Here is a 22,164-nt window from a genome sequence, read left to right as displayed (position 1 = left end):
CCCTGCATAGTAGGTAGGTATAGTAAGTAAACGACTATGAATATTTTCTGAATTGTATATTTATATTCATGGAAAACATCGTCCATTTGATATCCAGCACTCAAACGGAAAAGGTCGGCCATGATCTTCAATAAATAGTTTAGCATAAAGTACCTAGTGGTAAACAACTCTTGTGACCTAACTGCTTGTAGCCTAGCTTCACTCTAAATACTTATCATAATTTAAAATTATTAATTAAAATAATTCCATTTTTCAACATTATTGCGACATTGCTCGAAGCAATCTTGAGCTAACGTTAATACTAAGAACATTTCATATTTACACAACCAAGTTTTAAAAGTATGGCAGTGGCCTGATCTCTGAATTCAGAATTAGTATCTCTGAATGAAGAGGAGTAATTCTAACTTCAGAAGCCAAGCTTCAGAAGAATCTATTATATTCCAACAGTGTGCATACGAACAAACAGTGCAATTTCGGCTTCGCAATACATTTGCTATCGATTTGTTATTTCTACTTACAATATATCAGTCGAATTCAGATTCTATTCTATGATTATGTTTATACTGGCTTACCTAACAATAAAATAATTAAAATATGTTACAACCATTCCTCTTAAAAGCGAAGGAATTCGAAAATGTGAATTCTAATTTTAGCAGACAAACGTTATCAATCTGGATTCAATATGGTGGAGTTATTAGGTTCCGTTTTGCTGCAGTTCCACTCGTCACTGCCATCGGCACATTCCAGGAAACCGTTACAGACGCTGGAGGCCGGGAGACACTCGCCTAGAGGACAGCGGTGCCCTCTGCAAGTGTCGAACTTGGTCGCCCGTCTGTTCTCCGCCGCTTCGAGGTCTGTGTAGAAGTTGTCTGGATCGTCCGCCTCGCCGCTGGCGCTAGTGTCGTTGGCGGTGCTGTAGGAGGTCATGATGCTGTCGATCCAGTCGATGTAGTTGGACACCTTGGTGTAGACGCCGGGGCGGTTGGCGCGCGCGCAGCCGTAGCCGTTGCTGGTCACGCCATAGATGTACCATTTGTGGTCGGATTCCTGCGTAATCGACAACAAATGGGTTAGGGATAAATAACAAACATTCTATAATAAAATTAGAGGTGTCTTCTGCATTTAATTAGGGAGAAACGCAGACTCGAAAGCATTGATGTTGTAATGACCCTTTATTGACACTGGTTGAATATAATATCACGTGTATGTTAGGTATGTATGTAGGGAAGGTGTTGCCACACTACAATGTAGCTTTTAAAAAGCGTAGGACCTAAGAGACTTCCTTGTGGAACACCGTAATTATGACAGTCGTGGGGTGCTGTGTTTCTATAGAGACATATTATGTTGCGTGACGGTTAAGCCTTGCCTAGTTTTAGCTTCTACAGCAATGAGCTCACCTGACACATGAGTGGTCCTCCCGAGTCCCCCAGACAGGCGTCGCGGCCGCCGCGCTCGTAGCCCGCACAGAACATGTCGTCGGTGACGCGGTACAGCGGTAGCAGGCGCGTGCGGCGCCGGCACTCGGCTGTAGAGATCACTGGCAGTTCTACTTCTTGCAGTGTGTCCGCTGGAATCGGAAATGATGGGTGTAAGAAGTATGTAAGTAAGATACAAAAATAAACTTATATATACTAAAATACTACAGATTTTAGTGCTGTGCTGTTTAGTGTGTGGTACTTTGGTTTTGAAAAGTTTATTATGAAGACCTTTTTACATTTTACAAGAGCTGGGAGTTCCCTGTATACAGTGCATAAAATATAAAAGTGCAAAAAAAGATTTGTGGCCCATGAGGGGATCGAACCCGCGACCTTCGCGTTATTAGCACGACGCTCTAACCAACTGAGCTAATGGGCCGATGCGTGTAGTAGCGAAACATGTCAACAAGATAGACATGATCATTACCGCACGTCCAGCTAACCAAAACAAACCAAGATGACCTTGATAGTTGACTTGATAAAGCGAGCACTTATCTATTATTAATTTATTACAATCACCAGGCAGAAACTTATAAAATTAGCTTCTCACCAATTCCACGACGTATTTCAAAGACTACTTTTTACAGACGGGCACATGGGTAGATCGGGTAGTGGATAAATATACACGTTAAACTTTCATCACCTCTATCCACTTGAAGCAATTTTCTTTCTCAGCGTGTCGGAGCCAAATAGGTACTAGTTCCGGACCAGGGTTTGCCACCACGGTGAAAGGATTAGCTAGTCGTTGACTGCCCAGAGCCAACAGAAACCACTACAAATCACAAAAACAACTCACGAAACACCCGCTCATGCTCGTACAGCTGCCCCCAGCCGACCACGGTGCAGTGGTGGCCGGTCGGCGGTTGCGCGCGCGGCGGCGGCAGGCAATAAAAGCAGGATCAGGGTTTACCACCATTGTGGAATGATTAGCCAATCACTGTGTAGTGTGGCAACACCTTCCCTCCATACATAGGTACCTAATGCGTACTTCATATTAATAATAAAGACCATTCGCACATCAACCGTGTTCTTGATTGCTCGCCTCCTTACATGGCGATCCTGCCAGCCGGCCTGCCTCCGTGGCAGTGCCGGCGGACCGAATAATAAAATAAAATAAAAACAAAAGACTTTTACAAAAAAAAAATTGTGTGAGTGATAAAATGAAAATGGACGATTCATATAATCTAAAGGATAAAAATTCCAATAAATAATAATAATTAATTAAATATAAGAAACTTGAAGAAAATAAACATGACAATCAAGTGGACAAAATATAATAAAATTCTACAAAAACATGGATGGCGCCGGGAGAAAAATTGGCTGCTGAGGAGAAGGCGCTGGGAGTGTGCGAGTCGGGTAGCAGAGGATGTCCTCCGAGCGACAGCTGCGAGGCTGGAGGAGGATGCTGCTGCCTGATGCTGCCCAGAGGGACGCGAGGAGCTGGACGCGCCCACAGTTGAATCCCCGCATGTTCTACCGCCGCGCCACCCAGATGAGGAATTTATAAATTTTTTTCGGAACATTAATTACTTAGAAATTCAGGTTGGTGTAATTAGCCTTTAAATTTAATTTAAATTAAAAAAATAAATGAGTTGATTTAAATTTGTTCAGTTAAATTCGTTAAATTTGTAAAGTTGTTGTTGTGAAAATATAGCTAAAGTACCTACTTATCTTTTAAATTTTATGTAGAATATAAATACATAAATATTTTAGTAAAAATAAATAAGTTTCGGAATGGATAAAGAGTAACCTAATTCGGTGCTAAAATGATTAATTTGTTTTATGTTTATTTTCTTTGGGAAATGTAATTAGTTTAATGACGCTTGTTGACGACTAGGTATTTCATTAGTTGAATGTAGTAAATTTATTAGAAATCATACATATATCGTACGTGTCGATAACTATTTTCAATTGTTATATTACATAATATTATATTTCATTTCAGGATATTTTATTTTACAGGTTTAGAGTACCTACTTGCAAAATTACATAAAATTACCAAATAATAAAATATATAATAATAGAAAATCTTACCTTATTTTTTATAATTTGTTCGAAAAAAAAATTTAATTTAAAATATCTAAATTCCGTCAAAGTACTATTCAAATTTCAAAATTAAACTGCTAACCTAATCAAATTACATACAATAAATTAAATTATATACTTAAATAGATACATTTTTGTTTAAAATATAATTAATAATAATCCAAATTACAAATTCAATGCATTGCACAATTTCCTATTTACTTACTGAATCACTTAAATTCAAAATATTCTTTGGTACTATAAAAACATTCCTTGACTAGCCATTTTCTACCTATATTTAAATTGATTATTTGCATTTAAAAATTAAACTGCTATTCATTTATTAAATCACATAATATTATAGATACGAAGATAAGAAATAATAAATAAAATATTTTATTACACTTAATTTACAATTATAAATACTTAATCAAATAAAAAGTGAAATAGAAAAATAAAAATCAATTAATTAAATAATCAACTATGAGCCAGATATTGGTCAAATAAAATTAATAGTACGTAAATATGCAATTCAGTAAATACAAATCTTAATATTTTAATTCTAGTAATAAAGTTAATCCCGCGTAATTACTTATTTCATACCTACGTATGTATGAGTACGTTTAACCATACTTAATCAAAAACTATGTGTATTTTATCAGTAATTAGATTTTTTTAAAACCCGTCATAACAATTTTTCTTGTATTAGATTTTACCTTGTGCAGTAACAAAGAGTTTGTCATAGTCTTGCAATAGCAACCCGATAGTATTTTTCCCCATTTTCTTATTAAGTATAAAAATATCGTATCAAAGTTCAATTACAGATTTGGAGCGATGCTTAGTTTATTCTTTGAATCCACATAACAAAAACATACTTCTCACAAAAATGGTCACACGCTCAACAGATATCGTATTTCGATCCGCCGCGCATGCAGTGAGGAATCTGATGATCATGCATATTGGGAAACCAAGTCATGTCTCGATGCAACATTTAAGCTAAAGTTATAACAAGTCTAAAATAAAGTTATTATTTTTGGATGTAACTACGTTTAGAATATCATTCATTGGCAATATAAACTAGAATCACAAAGCAGAAACATACAGTAGTCAAAAATTCAACGCGTGAGATAATAATTAAATATAATATATAAAAATAAAAACTGATGATAAAAAAACATACTTAAGTACAGTTAGATTCAAAGAAACCTGACCACCTGTAATTTTTTTCACTAAATTAAAATAATGTAATGCCCGAACCATATTGATAAATCGAATATTAAAATATATCTCAACAGTATAATGAAGTTCCAGTATCAACATAAATTTCAACACGTATTATTAAAATGTACAGTATCTCGAAAAGACACGTACGTCACTACAGAATATAGATAAATAAATAATAAATAAATTGAGTAAACTAATAAAAACATTATAACTACGTACCAGAATTATATTAGGAAATATGATTTCGAAAAATGGTTACTGATTTTAAACATAGGTACCCATAAATAAAAATTATAAAGTTGGAGTGTAAAGAATAAAAATTATAGAAAATAAATATTTGATATGCTAACGTTAACATACAGGTTTAAAAATTGTTATAATTGGTTTAAATCATAATAGAAGAAAGAAAATAAAGGAAATACTATTATAATATAAAGTATAAAGTTTATTTTGCGAGCAAAGACACGGCTGGATGTAGTATTGAAGATCTTTTTGTCGTTCCAAGAAATGATGATTAGGTACGAATCGTCTTGTCGTGGTCGTATGTAGATAAGCGAAGGGTTTAGGTATCGATGTTCAAGTATAAAGATTGTTTAGTACTCTTTTGAGACTAGGGATTGATTAGTTTTGTTAATGGAATGAAGATGTATGTATTATAGTGAAAATGATTATGAGTAAGCAATGATAAAGAATATTAGGTAATGTATGAAGGTTCAGTAGCTCATGTGCACGTGAGAAATGTATGGTTGAGGATACTTTGGTCTCTAAGGCGTTGATAAACAATTGGACTGATCACCCAAGCGTTAACAATATTTTATTGGCCGAAGGATTCTAAAGGATATGAGTAATATAAAGAAGGTAATACGAGTACGGGACATACAGAGCGCAATTACTTAGATAATTAGCGATTACGTATGGTCAGAGGACTTATATAAATAAAAAGTTAATAGCAAAGTCATCGAAGGTACATATGGTAGGGTACAACAAGGTGTCACGTCCTTATTTCTGATCATAGTGCGGTCGAGAACCCTCCGTGAAGAATTTTGGAATTGCCTAAGAGTAGAGCTAGTTTAAATGTGCCCTTGTAATATTTATGGAATATGTGTTTTTTATATTATAATTATTATAGAGTCGACTCTCGTTGTTTTGCGTACCCTACAGATAAATATATAAATAAATAATGAAGACCAGCGCTGGCCCACCAAAGAGTGGAAATAATTATATGTACCTTTCGTAAATGTATGTGTGTGAAATGAATATAAGTATAAATAATAAAATAAAAAGATGACTTTGAAAATAAAAGAATATGAATGATGAAATATATACGCAAAATAAATGAAATAAAGTATAAATAAATGATTAAAGGTAATTTTGAAAATAAACGAATATGAATGATGATAAATATACGCAAAATAAATAAAATATAGTAAATGTCAAAAGAAGTATTTAAAAAAGGGAATATGTGTAGGAAGAAACATTATAATGATTTGAATTAATAACATACGTCAGTTTAATATATAAAAAAAAAGATAAGATAAAGTTTTAATCATAATGTAGCAAATAAATCATATAAACTAATAATTTACATTTAAATATATTTACAAGTACAGTCAAGGACAAATCCTTCTATAATCATTAGATAATTTTGAATTTTAGTTGGACACAACTTGTGTTAAATGAGTTTCTTGTAGGGCAAGTACCTATGTACTGAGTTGAATTATATTGAAACTAAATAATTATCATGAATATCGAAACATTTAATATTGTTTTTTTAAATAAATTACTATGATTTACATTTAAAAATATGTTTAGAGTAATACATTTTAAGGGTACCTATACCTACATATACAGCTATACAGATGTAATAAAAATAAAAGATTTTTAAATAGAGATTTATTAAAGATTAATAAATACATTTATGTTTGGGTAATCAATTATCAACAAGCGAGTCGTCAACAATGCGTCAACATTACTTTATGTTAAGATAAAATATATGTTAAGTTTTGAGGAAACTTATAATTGTACTTATTGTTTCATTTTATATTGTATTAATGTGTGCACTATCATAATAATAAATCTTTTCAGAATCAGAATTTGCAATAGGAAATTAATACGTAATATATTATGTTAATACTTGGTATACATTAAGATATCCGTAACTAAAATTGTAATAAAAAATAAATAAAACTAAAATATTAATAGTCCGGAAATTATATTATTCTTTGTTGGATATAAAGTGCACACTTAAATTCTTAATGTTAACTTTACGTGTTTAACCATGTAATCAATGAAAAAAAAAAAAAGCTTTGATGTCAACGATGTGGTTTAATTTTTGTGTTCAGTACAAAAACACTTGCAATAACTTATTTCTATAAAATCAATTTAAATTTTAATGTTTATACATTTATATAGAGTTTGTACGTAACTAATAACATACCCGAGTTTTCATATTGTTTTAAATTAGGATTTGGAAAAAAATGTAATTATGTAACATTTTTTATTCGAAAAGGGGGAAGGTGTAGTGTGGCAACACCTTCCCTCCATACATAGGTACCTAATGCGTACTTCATATTAATAATAAAGACCATTCGCACATCAACCGTGTTCTTGATTGCTCGCCTCCTTACAACTGACTGCGAAGAGCCGACATCAGAAGCTACTACAAATAACAAAAACAACTCACGAAACACCCGCTCATGCTCGTACAGCTGCCCCCAGCCGACCACGGTGCAGTGGTGGCCGGTCGGCGGTTGCGCGCGCGGCGGCGGCAGGCAATAAAAGCAGGATCAGGGTTTACCACCATTGTGGAATGATTAGCCAATCACTGACTGCGAAGAGCCGACATCAGAAGCTACTACAAATAACAAAAACAACTCACGAAACACCCGCTCATGCTCGTACAGCTGCCCCCAGCCGACCACGGTGCAGTGGTGGCCGGTCGGCGGCTGCGCGCGCGGCGGCGGCAGGCAGGCGGGCCGGAGCCTTGCGTGGAGGGCTAGCGGGTCCACGCGGAGCAGCGCGATGTCGTTGCGGAACCCGCGCGGCTGGTAGCGCGGGTGCAGGACCACCTGGGGAGGGGGAAAGTCTATTTAGTCGGTATATGGTAGAGGAGATATAAGGGAAGGTAGCTAAGGTAGACGTGTAGCCGGCAGTGGCTGGATGAAGAAGGCAGAGAAAAAAATGCAGTGCATTGGCAGCTGCGCTTCTTGGGTAATTTATATTGATATGACCACGATTGTTAGCTAATAAAGTTGATGTGTGGTATGAGTGGAGCCCTCTGGCACAGGTTTATACAAGTGAGGTTCTTGTCATTACTAACTTGTTTCCCAATGAACATTGTGCAAAGAAAATATATATCAATAATTAGGTACCTGTCGTATCCTGGCGATCTGCTCCCAGGGCCCGCGCGGCCACGCCCCGCGCCGCAGCGCTCCGAGTCTCGCCACCCAGTGCGCTTCTGTTGCTCTGTAATTTATAGTTTAAGAATTTATATTAAACTATAGGATGAGATATAAAAGTTAAAGCTGCTTCAGTCCATAGAATTCAACTGCTGGAATGAACGAAGGCCTCTTCCAAATCACGCCACACTTATAGATATATCCGAAAGAAAGACTTTCTTCAACTACTTATAAGCTATAGTATCTAGAGGTAACTTTAAAAAAATCTTATTTGAAAACCTGATAAATACTGTTTACATCAAAAATTAAGTACACTTACTGATAGAAGCAATGGCTGGCCGACAGCAGCCACTCCCGTGCCACCAGCGTGGCTCCACACTGGAAGTCCCCGTCGCGGTACAGCGCCGCCTGCCACGGCCACGCGCCCGCCGCCGCGCCGCCGCCGCCCACCACCCTGCTCCAGCGAACGCGGTCAACAACACGCCTACGCCGAGACCACACTGTTTATATACCCTGGTTGCAACTACCGAGTAGAGTGGCGAGACAGTATCCTCGACCAATCGACCAATGAACTAGCCAGCAATTGACCGAGCCGTTCATTGGCCGAGGATGCTGTTTCGCCACTCTACTAGGTAGGTGTAAGGAGGGTATTGGTGCGAGTGGTTAGGAGACGTACATTGCCGGATGAGTATGATTGTGATAGGTGCAAAAAACACATACTAAACACTCGCACTAAACAGTGTATGAATCAGCATTTACAAACATGGAGCACATGCAGAATGGCCGTCATATCATCATCATTACCGGCTTATGAAAAATATAGTGATGAAAAATTCCAGATCAATGGCAATTAAGTAGATGAAAGGTACGAGAGCAGGAAAGGAAATTTATCAATTCGTGGATCGTGGATCGAGGCAAGTTAAGTACAAAGCTTAATTTTGGTAATCGTTGTAGGTATAGATGATGATGTTGTTGGATGGAATATTGTGCGTAAAGATGGATTATGAAATAATCCTCATGTCAACCCCTGTCATACCTTGGTTGCTGAGCATCCGCATGCGGCCTGATCCCGCAGTCCAGCTCCTTACACCGCACTCTGAGGGCTCGCTTCTTGGGGCACGAGGTCCTCTTGAACGTGAGTCTTGTGTCGGCCGCGCGCGCGCCGCGGTTGTGCCACACCTCCCAGTAGCCGCGGCTGCTGGCCTGCCGACCCTCACGCGCCTCACGGGCCCATGGGGAGTCGCTAAAGGAGAGAGGTTGGTTGAGTTGGGGTGGTATTAGGTTACATTGAACACAAATAATAAATTAATGTCTACGGTGCCTAATCTTGGCAGGTTATCAGAAGCATTGGCAGCGACAGCGATTCAAGCTAACTTAAATTGGATACCAGCAAAATGGAACAAATATCAAATGGACAATCCATTGGTCTACTTACTGGAAGGTCATAGATTTGCAAACTGCGCGGCCGAGATCAGGGAGTTGGAGAGAGCTTTGTGCTTCCGCTACGACATCGGCAAAGCTCTCCACGCACAGTCTGCCCCAAACGCCACGCTTTCTTACCATCACGAAACCTGAAATTGCAGGTAAATTTATATATTTCTTCTTCCATTTCTAAATACGTAGGTATTTATGTATTATTTATATGTGGTTCTATGTACCTTCCTCGCTGTAAGGCACTACTTCGTTGTCCTCAAGATCATCAGTGAGGGCGACACAACTTTTTTCGTCGTCTCCAAGTGGGCAGTCGGGGTTACCGTCACACACCTGCGTCATATCCAGGCACTGCTTCGCGTTCGCACAAACGTATTGACCCTCTTTACACCATGCTGAAATTAGATAACATAAGTTTAGTGAGAAAAATGGGACCTGAAAGATCGTAACCGAAAATAACAATTATTTTTAGAAACTCACAGCACTTATTCTCGTCAGTATAGTCCCAGCAGTCAACGACTCCATCGCAGATCTTGGCCTGAGAGAACTCGGCTCGCAAGTAGTCTGCGCAGGAGCAGGTCCTCTCGTCCTCTCCGCCGGGGCAGTCCAGCAGACGGTTGCATCGTGACGTCAGAGGCAGGCACGCGCCGGACGAGCAGCGGAATGACGTTGCATTGTTACAATCCTCTGTAAATATAACAAATGGTTCATTGTTTCTAGTAGTTATTGCACTTACATAGGATGTAATGATGGCTGGCAGTGGATAATGGATTTGAAATTAGATTACATTTCAAAGGTAAAAAAAAAACAGTCCCTTACCTTCTATCTTTATGACTTCTTTATTTGCGATTGGTTCCTTTTCCACTTTATTGTAATTTGGCTTTCCAAACGGTTTGTCTGCATAGTTTTTGTCAAAGTTGTTTTCGTCTTGTTTGGTTGACTGGATTTTATTGTAAGTTTTCGTCAGTATTTTAAACCCTGCCTGGTTTATGTTGTAGCTTGATGGTATAGCTTTCGTAGATATTACTCCTCCTGGTGCCCGAAATAATGTGTTGTTCTTGGAGTCTGAAATGGTAGCAAGACTGGCTAATTGACGCAGTTTATCAATGGTCAATGTGTTTGTTTGATTAACAGGTATTTCAAGCACCACGTCTGGTTCTAGTTTAAGCTCATAAGCAGGAAGGCTTTTTGTTTTGTTAGCTTGCTTGCTACTTACACTTCCTGTGATATGGTATGACACACGATATGTGCCTTCAGGGACTATCGGTGGCTTCACTTCTTCCTTACTTTCTGTTAAGTCATTATCATTTAAAGCTGTGTTAAGACCACTGCTAGTTTTACCAAGCCTGTTACTTCCTGTTGCGTTTCCATTTACAGCATCAACTATTTTCACACTTTCTGTAATATTGGCTAGAATGTAGCGGTTTTCCGTCTCAGCACCATCCATGAAATCTGAAGAGGTTATTATTTCTGAAGCTTGTGTAGCAGGCACAGACTTCGTAACATTCATTATAGGTATGAGGTGTTCCGTAGTAGCGCCGTCGTCTGCTAATTCGTGGTAGTTAGTACGAAAAAAACTGCGACGGCTATCTTCTGAGTTTTTTGAACTTGTTTTAGGACGAGGTCTTAGGGGGCGGTTCATTCCTAAGTTAGACTTCGCTGGCAGTAATGTGATTACTTTTGATGTGGTTGGGTCAATATCTTCTTCTTCAATTACCACTTCGGAGGATCCAACCATCTTATCATTATTTTGCCGTTCTGCTGCTTCAGTTCTATTGGTTAGTTTTTGTGCTTTTTCTGAGGATCCTTGCGAATAACGTTTTATTATTTCGGTTAAATTTCGTAATATTGATACCTTACTCGGAAATTTGGGTGTCGTGTTAGGAAATTGGGCATCATTTTTGGTTATGATAGCTTGCAAAGTGTCGTTGTAATATTTCTCGGGAGAGTGTTTACTAGTAGTATCATTTTGATTAGTCGAGGTGTTGACTAACTCCCACGTGTGGTGTGGAGTATTTGTGCTCGGTATAACTGATACTTTGTCATTGGTTCTCCGCGTTGATTGTTCTACAGTTGTTTTGTTGTTATTTTCAACGTCAGTACTATTAACGCTTTCACTACTACTGATTTCTGTACTTGAAATGCTATCTATAATTTCTTGGCTTGTCGTATAATCATTTATTTCTGTTGTAGCTTCAATGTTTATTAATGTTGACTTTGATTCAAGTACAGGTGTTGTGGAAGTAACATTTTGTTTCTTGACAATGGATCCACCATCAACCAATATTTTCTCTGTACTATTATCCTGCTGGTCAAATTGTACCACATTCAATGACGCTGATGTTGTTTTCTCCTTTGGTGGTCGTTCAACTGGTTTTCCATCATTGTCATCTTTACTATTGTATGGCTCTTCAATGCTTTCTACTACCCCACTAATTTTATCAACAGGAATAGGATGTGGTTTAGGGTAACTAGATCCCAATGTTTCCGTATTTTTAAGCGGAGGTGCAAATGTTGGTAATGTAAAGCTGGTATATACTGGACTTGGAACATAAACTTCTGCTGCTAAACCTGAATCAACACCATATATGCTTGCAGGTTTCCTAGTTGGCTTCTCTTTGTTTCTGACTGGTGGAATTGGGGTCAGTAAACTCTCTAAAGCAGATATATCTTCAACCACTTCCGCTACCCCAATCCTATCCTCCGCTTGATCCACAGCTGGGAAATCGATCGGTTTATCGGTAGGTTCATAGTACGGTTTAGTAATTGGCCGCCATGGTTCATTGTCTATTACATGAGGTACCGTAAATAATGTATCTATTTTAGGCAAGTCCTTGTAATGGTTTTCATTGGTCAAAAGCTCTAAAAGAAGTTGTGAGACATTACTTGTGGTAGAAATGACTGTGGTGGTCGATGGTGTCGTGCTCGTCGTTGCCACTGATTTCTTTGTGGTTTTATCCAACTTAGGCGTAGCTTCTGTCCGTTGTTTCACATTAAGAGTGGACATTATGGTAAATGGTCGTGATTTCGGTGTTGAGGTTGGAGGTTTTTTTGTTGTTGTTCTAACAGTTGTTGGTTTGGCCGCAGTTATTGGCTTGTGACTTACTTTCTCTTCACTTCGACTTGGACTAGAATTTTGTTTGTTCTCGGTTATATCAGCCTCAGTCTTAGTTATCTGAAACGAACCAAATGATCCCTGCACAACTGGCAAGTTTTCAGTGTCTATTTCTGGTTCATCGAACTTTTTATTTGGTTTAACAGTTGTCTTCCTTACTACACCCACTCTGCTTTGCAAAACTTTATCTTTACTTTGTTGTGATAAGTTCTTAGGATTATTTACTGCCATACTTTCATTTAATGCTTCCTTTACGTACGATTCAGAATGGTACGTGTGTTCTAGGTCTCTCTTAATTACTATACTAGACGTATCTACTTTTATTTGCCCAAATGCTGGATGCTTCGAAAGCAAATCTTGCACTAAAATATTCTTCAGCGTTTCTTCAATATTTGACACTGTGCTGTAAAACAAACAATAATATTAGATTAAAACAAAAACCATACATCAGTTTCGGCTTTACCATCATCATCAAACAAACCTCGGAATTTTTCTCCGATCAAGATACAGCCTGAAGTGCACATCGAGTCTCCTGTCTCCGAAGCCGGTGACGAGCGCGCCCGAGAAGGCGTGCCTCAGGGGCGAGGGCGCGGCGAACACCTGGCGCAGCGAGGCGCCGTAGCGTCGCGCCCGCTCGCGCCACGCCGGGCTGTCCGGGGAGCCGCCGTACACGTCGCCTCGGGTCACGCGGAACGTACCCTCGAATGACATTATTGCTGGAAAATAATGAGGGAATTATCACTACATTATCAGGGTTTTCTTCTATCTATTATATTTTATGTTCATGAAATTTAACGTATGCAACATTCGTTGACCTAGGTCATCTAATTAACATCTTCTTATAGTGAGGTTGCCAAATACGAGACACTAAAGCGCGTCCAGGGTTTGTCACCGTGAAAGGACTAATGGATTGGCCCAGTAGATACCTCACTTGGGGAGGCTCCTTTCGTGCGGTATTATGATGTTCATATAGTCCAACTTCTCTTAAGGTTTTTCTCTTCCTATCAGATCTATTTCCCCGCATAACTATAAAAGCATTATCATAAACAACTTACGTTCTCCATTATCAGGCCTAAGCGCGCCCATGTAGAAGGCGAGGGCGGCGACGCCCAGCACAGCGACGGCGGCCAGCAGCGCGCCGCCCACCAGCGCCGCCGAGCACAGCCCGCCCCCGCGCGCCCGCCCGCCCCCGTAGTGCCCTCCGCCCGCGAACCGGTACTCACTCTGAAAGGAAACGGGGCACTTGAGAATGGGGAAGTGGAAATGGTATTAAGGTCGTTGAGGTGGACTGGTAAGGGAAGGTCTGGCTAAACCTGAAGGGCTAGCGCGGGGCGCATTTAAGAAATGACAAAAGTTCTCCTTCGCACCCGCTCTTGAGGTACTGCTGCTCTTGAGCTCTGGACTTGGGATGTAGGTATCTTCAATGAGCATGTGAAATGTTGTAAAGTTGGTCGTTATAAATACGCAAAAACTGCTAGAAGATAACTATAACACAGTGAGTCATTTTTACAGCGGCGTGACCTGCTACATATTTTTTCTTCTGTTCTTGTTTCTTATCGTGAGATTCAAGGTTCCCTCGTGATTACAGTCGTAAATAACAAAAAACGCCACGAAGTCTTCGTTTATTGCAGCGTTTATTTAAATCACTCATCACCTCATCAGTTATACTAAAAGCCGAGTAAACGCCAAATAACTGAACAATTATGAGGCAAAATGAAATGTCAAAGTTGCGAGTTAGTCATCAAATGTATGCGGTCGCGGTAACAGTCGTTTAGTGACAATTATCTCGTTGTGGGAACATTGTTGGCGGCGCGATCCCGTCGGGAGGGGTGGGAACCGCCCGCGGTGGTCCCCCAGCCATCTCTCAAGTCTCAACTCAAGAGTTGTTTGTCACTCGGTGACAGGATAAACGTCGCGAACTTAACCGATCGATTCAGTCCAAGGACGATGATCAAGAATTGTAAATTGTAGTACCTACCTACTTATGTCAATGAAAATTTATAGACCCATGTAAAAGTATGAAATATGACGGCCCTGCCCATTTTAATGGGAGTGCGTCACGAGTGCCATAATTTTTAAAGATACCGAGAGACTGGGCAGGTTAAACTACATATTGTAAGTAAGTACTTGTCCTCATAAATGGTGACAATTTTGGACACCCCCACACCACATGGCCATAACATGCTCCAAAATACACATTATCAATAATCGCGGCAATAACAAGATGCCATAAACATCGCAATTACTTATAGATAAAGAAAATGCGGAGTCTGGAGTATAATTACACATGTTTGCGGCTAACTCCACCTCACAATTTTGAGGAACGGGTTGAGAATCTCGATGAGCCACAAATGGTTCGCGTCCGATTTTTTTGGGGCAGTAATTATGCCGTGGAGCCTCGCCGCTCGTTATAAGAGGGTTCGCATTTTTACAAACAAGACGGTCTAATTTGGCCAAATAATTGCGACTTACAGAGGAATGTTTTTTTTTGCTCTGAAACTAAACAATTGCAGCGTTAACGGCAGGAATCTAAGAGCAAGTAACTAGGTAAGGTTTTTACTAGGTAGGTAGGTACCTACTTAATTATCTAATTATGAAGCAAGTTACGAGCATGATAAAAATTTATCCAAAACCTTTAATAATCTTAAAGCAATCAGATTTAACCGTATTAAATTAGTACCTACCTGTATTCGAGAAAGTATACTAACCTGAAATACCAAATTTGTATAGTAGAGGATAATTAACCAACTGTTAAACATCTCTTTTCCCGGAGTCCTGTTGGCCGGCCCTGCCCATACCCCGAGGTAATTATTGCATGCTTATTATTTATTTTGCGAAGGACAACATCCAGGTATCCTCGTAATTACTACATGCTTAAATGACAAGTTGTTACATAATGAGGCCAATGAACTTCAGTTATTCTAGTGAAGTTATTTTTGCTCTTATTAATATGTACGGGTACTTACCTAACTAAGTTAGCAGGTAGGATTTTTTTGTAATAGACAGGTATGTTATTTATATTTTTTTTAATTACCTACTTAAATCGTTAGTGATGGTAGTCAAATGTTGTAGCACCTTCTTAATAAATACATATTATTATTTAAATTATTTTATGAATCAAAATCGAAAAAAATGCCTCATCCACACACACATACTGTATTGAAAAAAGCATGACTATTTAATTATAAGAGAATCAGTGATTAATAATGTATTATGAGTAAAATAAATTGTATTATGTAAATAAAAGAAATCATTATGCAAGATAAATCCAAAATAAAACACAAAAAGAACAGGTTCCACCGAGATTTGAACTCGGATCGCTGGATTCAGAGTCCAGAGTGCTAACCATTACACCATGGAACCGTCGAGCTAGAAGCGCGAAAAACCAAATAAGTTTCGGCGCCTAGTGTGATACTATCGTGCTAGACTGGCGTAAAGTAGATCGGAATTTATGAATAAACTCCGGTCTGTCGGTATCGTCAGCTATAGTCTCGCTTTAGTAGATATAATAAAATAATGTAAAACAATTTGTTGTTTATGTGGTGGGTGATGTGATGACACGCTGACCGTGCGCTCGATACAACTGGGCTAAGGATGCCGCAGAATACCCTACTTAGACCTAGTGCTTCCAAGGTATCCACAGCACGGACACTCATCGGAATAACACTAATTTCACACCCACTTGCTTCCTAATGTACGCTCGGTCACGGATTGCCTGCGATTGACACAATTTTATAATGAAATAACGACTGGTTGACGTGTAATTATACTACTAATAAGTATACTAATTAGCAATTTTATTATTATGTACCTACACCTAGGTACCTTGAACCTTGCTGTGGATTAGCTTATCCACTTAATTGGAAATTAAACTAATCACAATCTTGTAATTAAACTTTTATTAGAAATGGTTGCTGAAAGCTCTGCATAGCTTTAATAGATGGTTAAACTTTATTAACGTGTCGTTAAGCTCCGAGCTCGTGTTAAAGTGACTCCATGTTTCTAGGAGTATCGACCTAGATGCCTGCGCTGAAATAAAGGCTGGCAATAACATCAATAAAGCGGGCTGCCGGAGGTCGGTGACCCGCGGCAGCCGGCGTTGAAGCCTCAACAAGGAGTATGTAACCACGACGTCCAGTCCAGACTGATACAAGGAATATGTTACTACGAAGTTGCGCGATAAAAGGAGTGGTGTACCTATCTCGAATTTGTTTTGACAACGGTTTTCGGATTCAATATTTACAGAATTTGGCACTAATTACTTCGTAAATGTTTTCGTTTTGACTTCGCGATAGGGCCCTAACCACGCCATTCAGCCTACAGGCTCTAAGCTCAAGCTCACACTGGCTGTCACTGCCGCGTCCCGCTGTTGGGGATTGGGGACACGAGTTCACGATGTTCCACACCTACAGGGTGTTGCAAAAACGATATACTTAAGTAGTTAGTATGCTGGAAGGCCGTGACTTAGGGGCGGGGGTCAATCTGAACAACTTTTGAAAGTAAGTCCTAAATACTTAAGACTTTTCAAAATTCACGTAAAAATGTTTCTCCATAGAAACTTTGTAGGTCACGTCACTTTTTACTATGGGGAGCAATACTGATTGCGATTTACCAAAAGTCGAAGAATAAATTTGTCAAGATGACCCCCTGAGTCACCCTGTTACAACACCCAGTAGAGGACTTGCTATTTCTATCCCCCATTCATAGAAGTAGGCAGATGCCTAGATAGCTAGATACCTGCTTAGGTACATACGTAGTATAACTAATATAAACTACTTATTCGTGCGTTTAGCATAACTAGTCCTGTACCAGTGTTACAAGTGGGTATAGCGTTGAGCTGCATGATCATACACAGATAACTGCTCAACCCAGCATAAGCAGACAAAAAAACTAACCTGTTTCTAGTTTTTACAACGCGGGATTATGTTAAGAATTCTAGATCAAAATCATATATTTTTTACCACGGCCAATTATATCGTCTCAGAAGTTTTTTCGTAACCCTTTTGTAGTATTAAAATCCCGACATGAAATTAATTTCGCGGACTGAAAGGCAATGATTAAGGTCTGGATAAATGGTTTGAGGTGGGTCAGTCATGCCTGTAGGCCTACTTCGACTCTACGAATATGATATAATATGATTCATACTTTAGTACCCTACAAAAGTGGAGTGGTGCTCATCCTAACATTACGCAAACATGTTTTCATCGCTAGCGGAAAGAGTAAATAAATCCTTAAACTTAAAATATCATTTTGGATCTTAGAGATTTTCTAATAAAGGCTACACTTTTTGTGATAAATAGCCGTAGGCCGTAGCAAACGTAAAGCTATAACAGAGCAGCGAACGCATTATTACCTATATTATCGAGGCACCTGCATAGGTAATAGTAGTAAGTAGTTGCAGTAACTCAAGTACATAGATGATACCCGTCGACCTTCAAGAAGCGTCTCGTCCTCAGTGTATCTCGGTTCATATCTAGCCGCAGGAGTCGAGACCAATGGCCATAGATGCCACCACGCTGCCACATGTTGCATGTCATCGTAAATTACGGGTTGTTATCATTTATAGCAATTTGTGTAATTTATTTGTCGGAAAAAGAATAATTTTATGCTGTACTTACCATATTAAAATCTTATGTACTTACATGTATAGATGTCTAGGCCGCTGAACAGATATCTATTGTATTGATATAATAAGTATTAAAGTACCAATAAAAGTGCCCATAGATATAATAAGTATTACCACTGAAAATTCAAACTATGTATTATATAAAAGTTTCGCGTCTCTCTATTGTTGATGGGCCTAGAGCTAGAGTACGACAACGCTAATTTTAAAGCTAGTAATTTTTTTTATTTAACTGGTAGATCAAAATTAATGAAGAAGAGGAGGAAGTACCATAATCAAAGAACGAACCTCGTCAGCCAAAACTTTTTTTGGTGTTGGCACTTGCGTCTTTTGCAAAGCTAGATATGTCGGACACTAGTAACTTATTATTTAAGTAGTTACTCTACATGGTTCGACATGAATGTACATTTTATCATAATATTCGTAATGTGTACGTTCCACGTATGATCCCAGGCTTATCTCATGGCATGGTGCATGTAGGTAATGTTTGCCTAGTTAATTGATGTGCGAGGCCTCACAGATCCAAGAAGCGCGTAGGTCACGGGCCGGCCATGGTCTCCACACATACTCCGTCTTGTTTGACACTCTGAGTTATCGTACTTCTAATTAGCGTTTCCAGTAAGCATTTTTAATTGAAATTGGCACTTATTTTGTTTGCTTACACTAAGTTATAGTAGTATATCCTAAGAATGCAATCATAATAGAGACATTACATTCAATTAAATTAGTTCCAAAGTTCCCGAGGCACTAAGCAATAAATCACACATAAACCGAGCTTTAACAAATGTTAACTGACACACAAATTGCATACTTTAAATTTAAATCAATAGTAATAATGTTGATTAATAACCATGAAATACCTACTGGACAGAGATGTTAATAAATAATGTATACATACACCTATGGTCGAAACAAAAAAGATAATTGGATGTAACGATATCCTACATGTAGAATTTACGTTTTTTTTTATCGTGAAACAAAACAATACGATCCGACCAGTCTGTGAGAACCGCGTGAGTCACTCGGTTATGAACAGATTAGCATACGGTCGCTGGTTCATTCCCGATCACTGAATTTGAATGAAACTAGATCTTCCAAATTAAATAAACATTATAATATACGATATTATAATATAAAAATTGCTGGCGGAAACAACTTAGACTTCTACACTCCAGGTACTGGGTATTAGGAGGTAGGTTATAAACTTTAGAATCAGCATGAAGTCGGTCGTGAAACGTGGCAGTTTTGGAAAAAACGTTTTAAAAAGGATTTTTTTATTGGCTACGCTAGTTGGCGTTGGGTTTAGGTTTTAGTTGGGAAGTGACCGAATTCATCAGCCGCCCAACCGTCTGTCAAAACAATACATCAAACCACCAGTCAATAAAAACGGTGATCCAAACAGCTTGACATAGAGCTATTGAACTATCTCAAGGTTTAGTTAGCCTACTCTACTACGACACGTTGCGTCGAGGTAACACAAGTCGGTAGGTAGGTAAAATATAATTTTGCCAAAAGTGTATAAAAAACAATAAATGTCTCGTGAAGAGTATAGCGCCACATATGACGAATAGTTGAGCATCGTCAACGACACTATACATAAAATGTATTCCTCTATCAGCTGTTGGAAGAAGACCACGGGTCATGTTGAGATTTTAGTTAATTTATTAACATTAGATATGTAGGTAAGTACTCATTGTTTATTACGTACTTACTTACTGTACAGTAATCCATTTAAGCCCATTGGCTTGCCAATGCAGTAATTCGCTGCTCTGGAACAAATTGTTCAAGATGTCTTCTATAATGGCGCATTCTTCGCGACATTCTCCGGGCAGATTGACTCCAAGTGACTCGACTTTTATGGTCCAAAGACATATTAAGAATAGAGGCCAGTCATCAAGTCATCATACAACATGCTTCAATTTAAACTAAGTAATAAATAGCTTATGAACGATCTATTACCAATAAAAAGCTGTAGAATTCTCGATTCTTTTACTGTATCGTATATCAACAGCTCCGTAATTTGCGTTTATAAACTTTACAGATTTCACGATTTATCGACATAATGTGAAAAAAATATTATGAAATATCCATGGTATGATAGTTAGTACTCGTAGCTCTGAAATATGACTGACTACATAATTCCAATTAGCCGTAGCTTTCAGCAACGAGCCGGAATTCCGCAAAATCGCGATGCATAGCACATAGTGATCTCTGCGGAAATCCTGCAGCCACCAGATAAGATAAGCCCTTTTAAGGGTGAATTTCCCGCGGCCAAAAATTGCGTGGCATCAATGAAATTGGTACTAAAAAACCAAGTTATAATTTTCTAATATTTTTTTCGGGTTAAGTGAAATAGTTATCTATGTGTAGCACTAAATATTTTGTTAATAGGATTAATGGATATTTTTCAAAAAAATATTAAACCTCCAAATCTTTCATTGCCGTGTCTGTCCCCACGTAAACTCGTTTTGTATTATTCTTCATTGATGAAAAAATATTGAGTATTGATAGTTAAACTTAGTTTCATTTGATACATTAATAGTTAAAGTATTGTCACGGAATACATTTATTGAAATATATGAAGAATATAACGAACGGTAAGTGAAAATTTATGTGTCCCAGAACTTCTGTTCATCGCCGTGTCCTAAATATGATCAAGGATATTGTTTTACCTATGAACTTGGGTGCCCCCCTCAGTGCGCTAATCGTTTCTTACAAGTGTCGCCTAACTGCTCGACGTGGACGGAGGTACATCGGTGCCCGCGTTTTTGCGCTATAGTGAAAATCAGTAAAATTTTTGGGGACTGGACATTTTTTCTTTCATTGCCGAGGATAGATATAACTTCTATAAAATTAAGTTTGTCTTCTAGAGTAAGCATTCAAAAGAAAGCTTTTTGAAAATATTTACCTTATAAAGTGTTTATTTCTTCGAATAGTTAATACTTTTTTAGTTATTTATATTTAATGCCTTGATTTTCATCGCCATGCTTTCATTTCCGTGGCTTCCGTGGCCAATATTTGCTATGGCAATGAAAAAAAAGTCACGGCAATGAAAAAAATTTCATTGCCATGTCTTGTAAAATAATTTGTTTTCATTGCCGTGGTTAGGTTATTCATTTCCGTGGCCAGGTTATTCATTTCCGTGACTTATGTTTTCATCGCCGTGGTATGAATGATTAGACAAAGTAACATATCTTTACCATCTTTAACCGATAATACAGGTAATACCGATCACTGACATTACCTACAGGACTAGTCAAATTACCTCTGTTTGCAGTGCGTTAAAACGGGTGCGTATCGCGATGTATAAAAACGAAATATATAATATTACAATAATAATAACAATCACAACATAATTATAATGAACGTTATGTATAAATAAGATAGGTGGTAGCTCAGTGGGGTAAGCGCCCGCTTCCAATTCCGACGCTGACATGTACAAATGTGTTCCTTTGAATTTAAATACAATGTATACCATCGCTCTTACGGTGAAGGAAAACATCGTGAAGAATCCTGCATATCTACCTATAGATTTAGCACATCTAGATAATATGTGAACCCACCAGCCCGCTGTGGACCAGCGTGGTGGGAAATGGTCCAAGCTTAGAAAGGCAGCTTAGACCTTGGGGATATGCACATTCAACAAAAGTCCCATTCGAGAGAGCCAGGTGCAGGCACTTATACCTCCCACAGATAGTAGAATAGAATATAATAGAACATACATCTCTGCAGGAACTCAGCTGGATGCTAAGTGGCCTTAATGCTGCTTGCAACGTGTAGGCCTCCGTATGAACTTGGGCAAGACAAAACTCATGTAGAATGTTCACATAAAACCGGAGCCGGTGATCGTTCGTGAGACAACTATCGAAGTTG

The 22,164-nt window shown here is 38.4% G+C and overlaps 1 protein-coding gene and 2 non-coding genes across 3 annotated transcripts in view; all 3 read right to left on the bottom strand.

Moving 5' to 3' along the window:
* Window positions 1-39: 39 nt before the first annotated feature.
* Window positions 40-22,164, bottom strand: part of LOC105389290 — a 40,527-nt gene continuing 18,402 nt past the window's right edge. The window contains exons 3-14 of the mRNA XM_038112838.2: window positions 13,724-13,892; window positions 13,150-13,384; window positions 10,373-13,071; window positions 10,034-10,240; window positions 9,781-9,948; window positions 9,558-9,693; window positions 9,159-9,365; window positions 8,442-8,606; window positions 8,096-8,189; window positions 7,603-7,792; window positions 1,398-1,567; window positions 40-1,047 (exon numbers count right to left, since the gene is read on the bottom strand). Coding sequence (XP_037968766.2) covers window positions 667-1,047; window positions 1,398-1,567; window positions 7,603-7,792; window positions 8,096-8,189; window positions 8,442-8,606; window positions 9,159-9,365; window positions 9,558-9,693; window positions 9,781-9,948; window positions 10,034-10,240; window positions 10,373-13,071; window positions 13,150-13,384; window positions 13,724-13,892 — 4,821 coding nt within the window. The 3' untranslated portion in view covers window positions 40-666. The remainder of the gene's footprint in view (window positions 1,048-1,397; window positions 1,568-7,602; window positions 7,793-8,095; window positions 8,190-8,441; window positions 8,607-9,158; window positions 9,366-9,557; window positions 9,694-9,780; window positions 9,949-10,033; window positions 10,241-10,372; window positions 13,072-13,149; window positions 13,385-13,723; window positions 13,893-22,164) is intronic.
* On the bottom strand, window positions 1,781-1,854 carry Trnai-aau. The gene has a single exon. It is a non-coding gene; the product is annotated as a tRNA-Ile (tRNA).
* Window positions 15,960-16,031, bottom strand: Trnaq-cug. Its single transcript has one exon. It is a non-coding gene; the product is annotated as a tRNA-Gln (tRNA).

The sequence above is a fragment of the Plutella xylostella genome, chromosome 5 (genome assembly GCF_932276165.1).
Source record: "Plutella xylostella chromosome 5, ilPluXylo3.1, whole genome shotgun sequence".
In the NCBI taxonomy this organism is placed as follows: Eukaryota; Metazoa; Arthropoda; class Insecta; order Lepidoptera; family Plutellidae; genus Plutella; species Plutella xylostella.
Note: the sequence above shows the minus strand (reverse complement) of the source record. Positions and strands in the feature narration are given on the sequence as shown.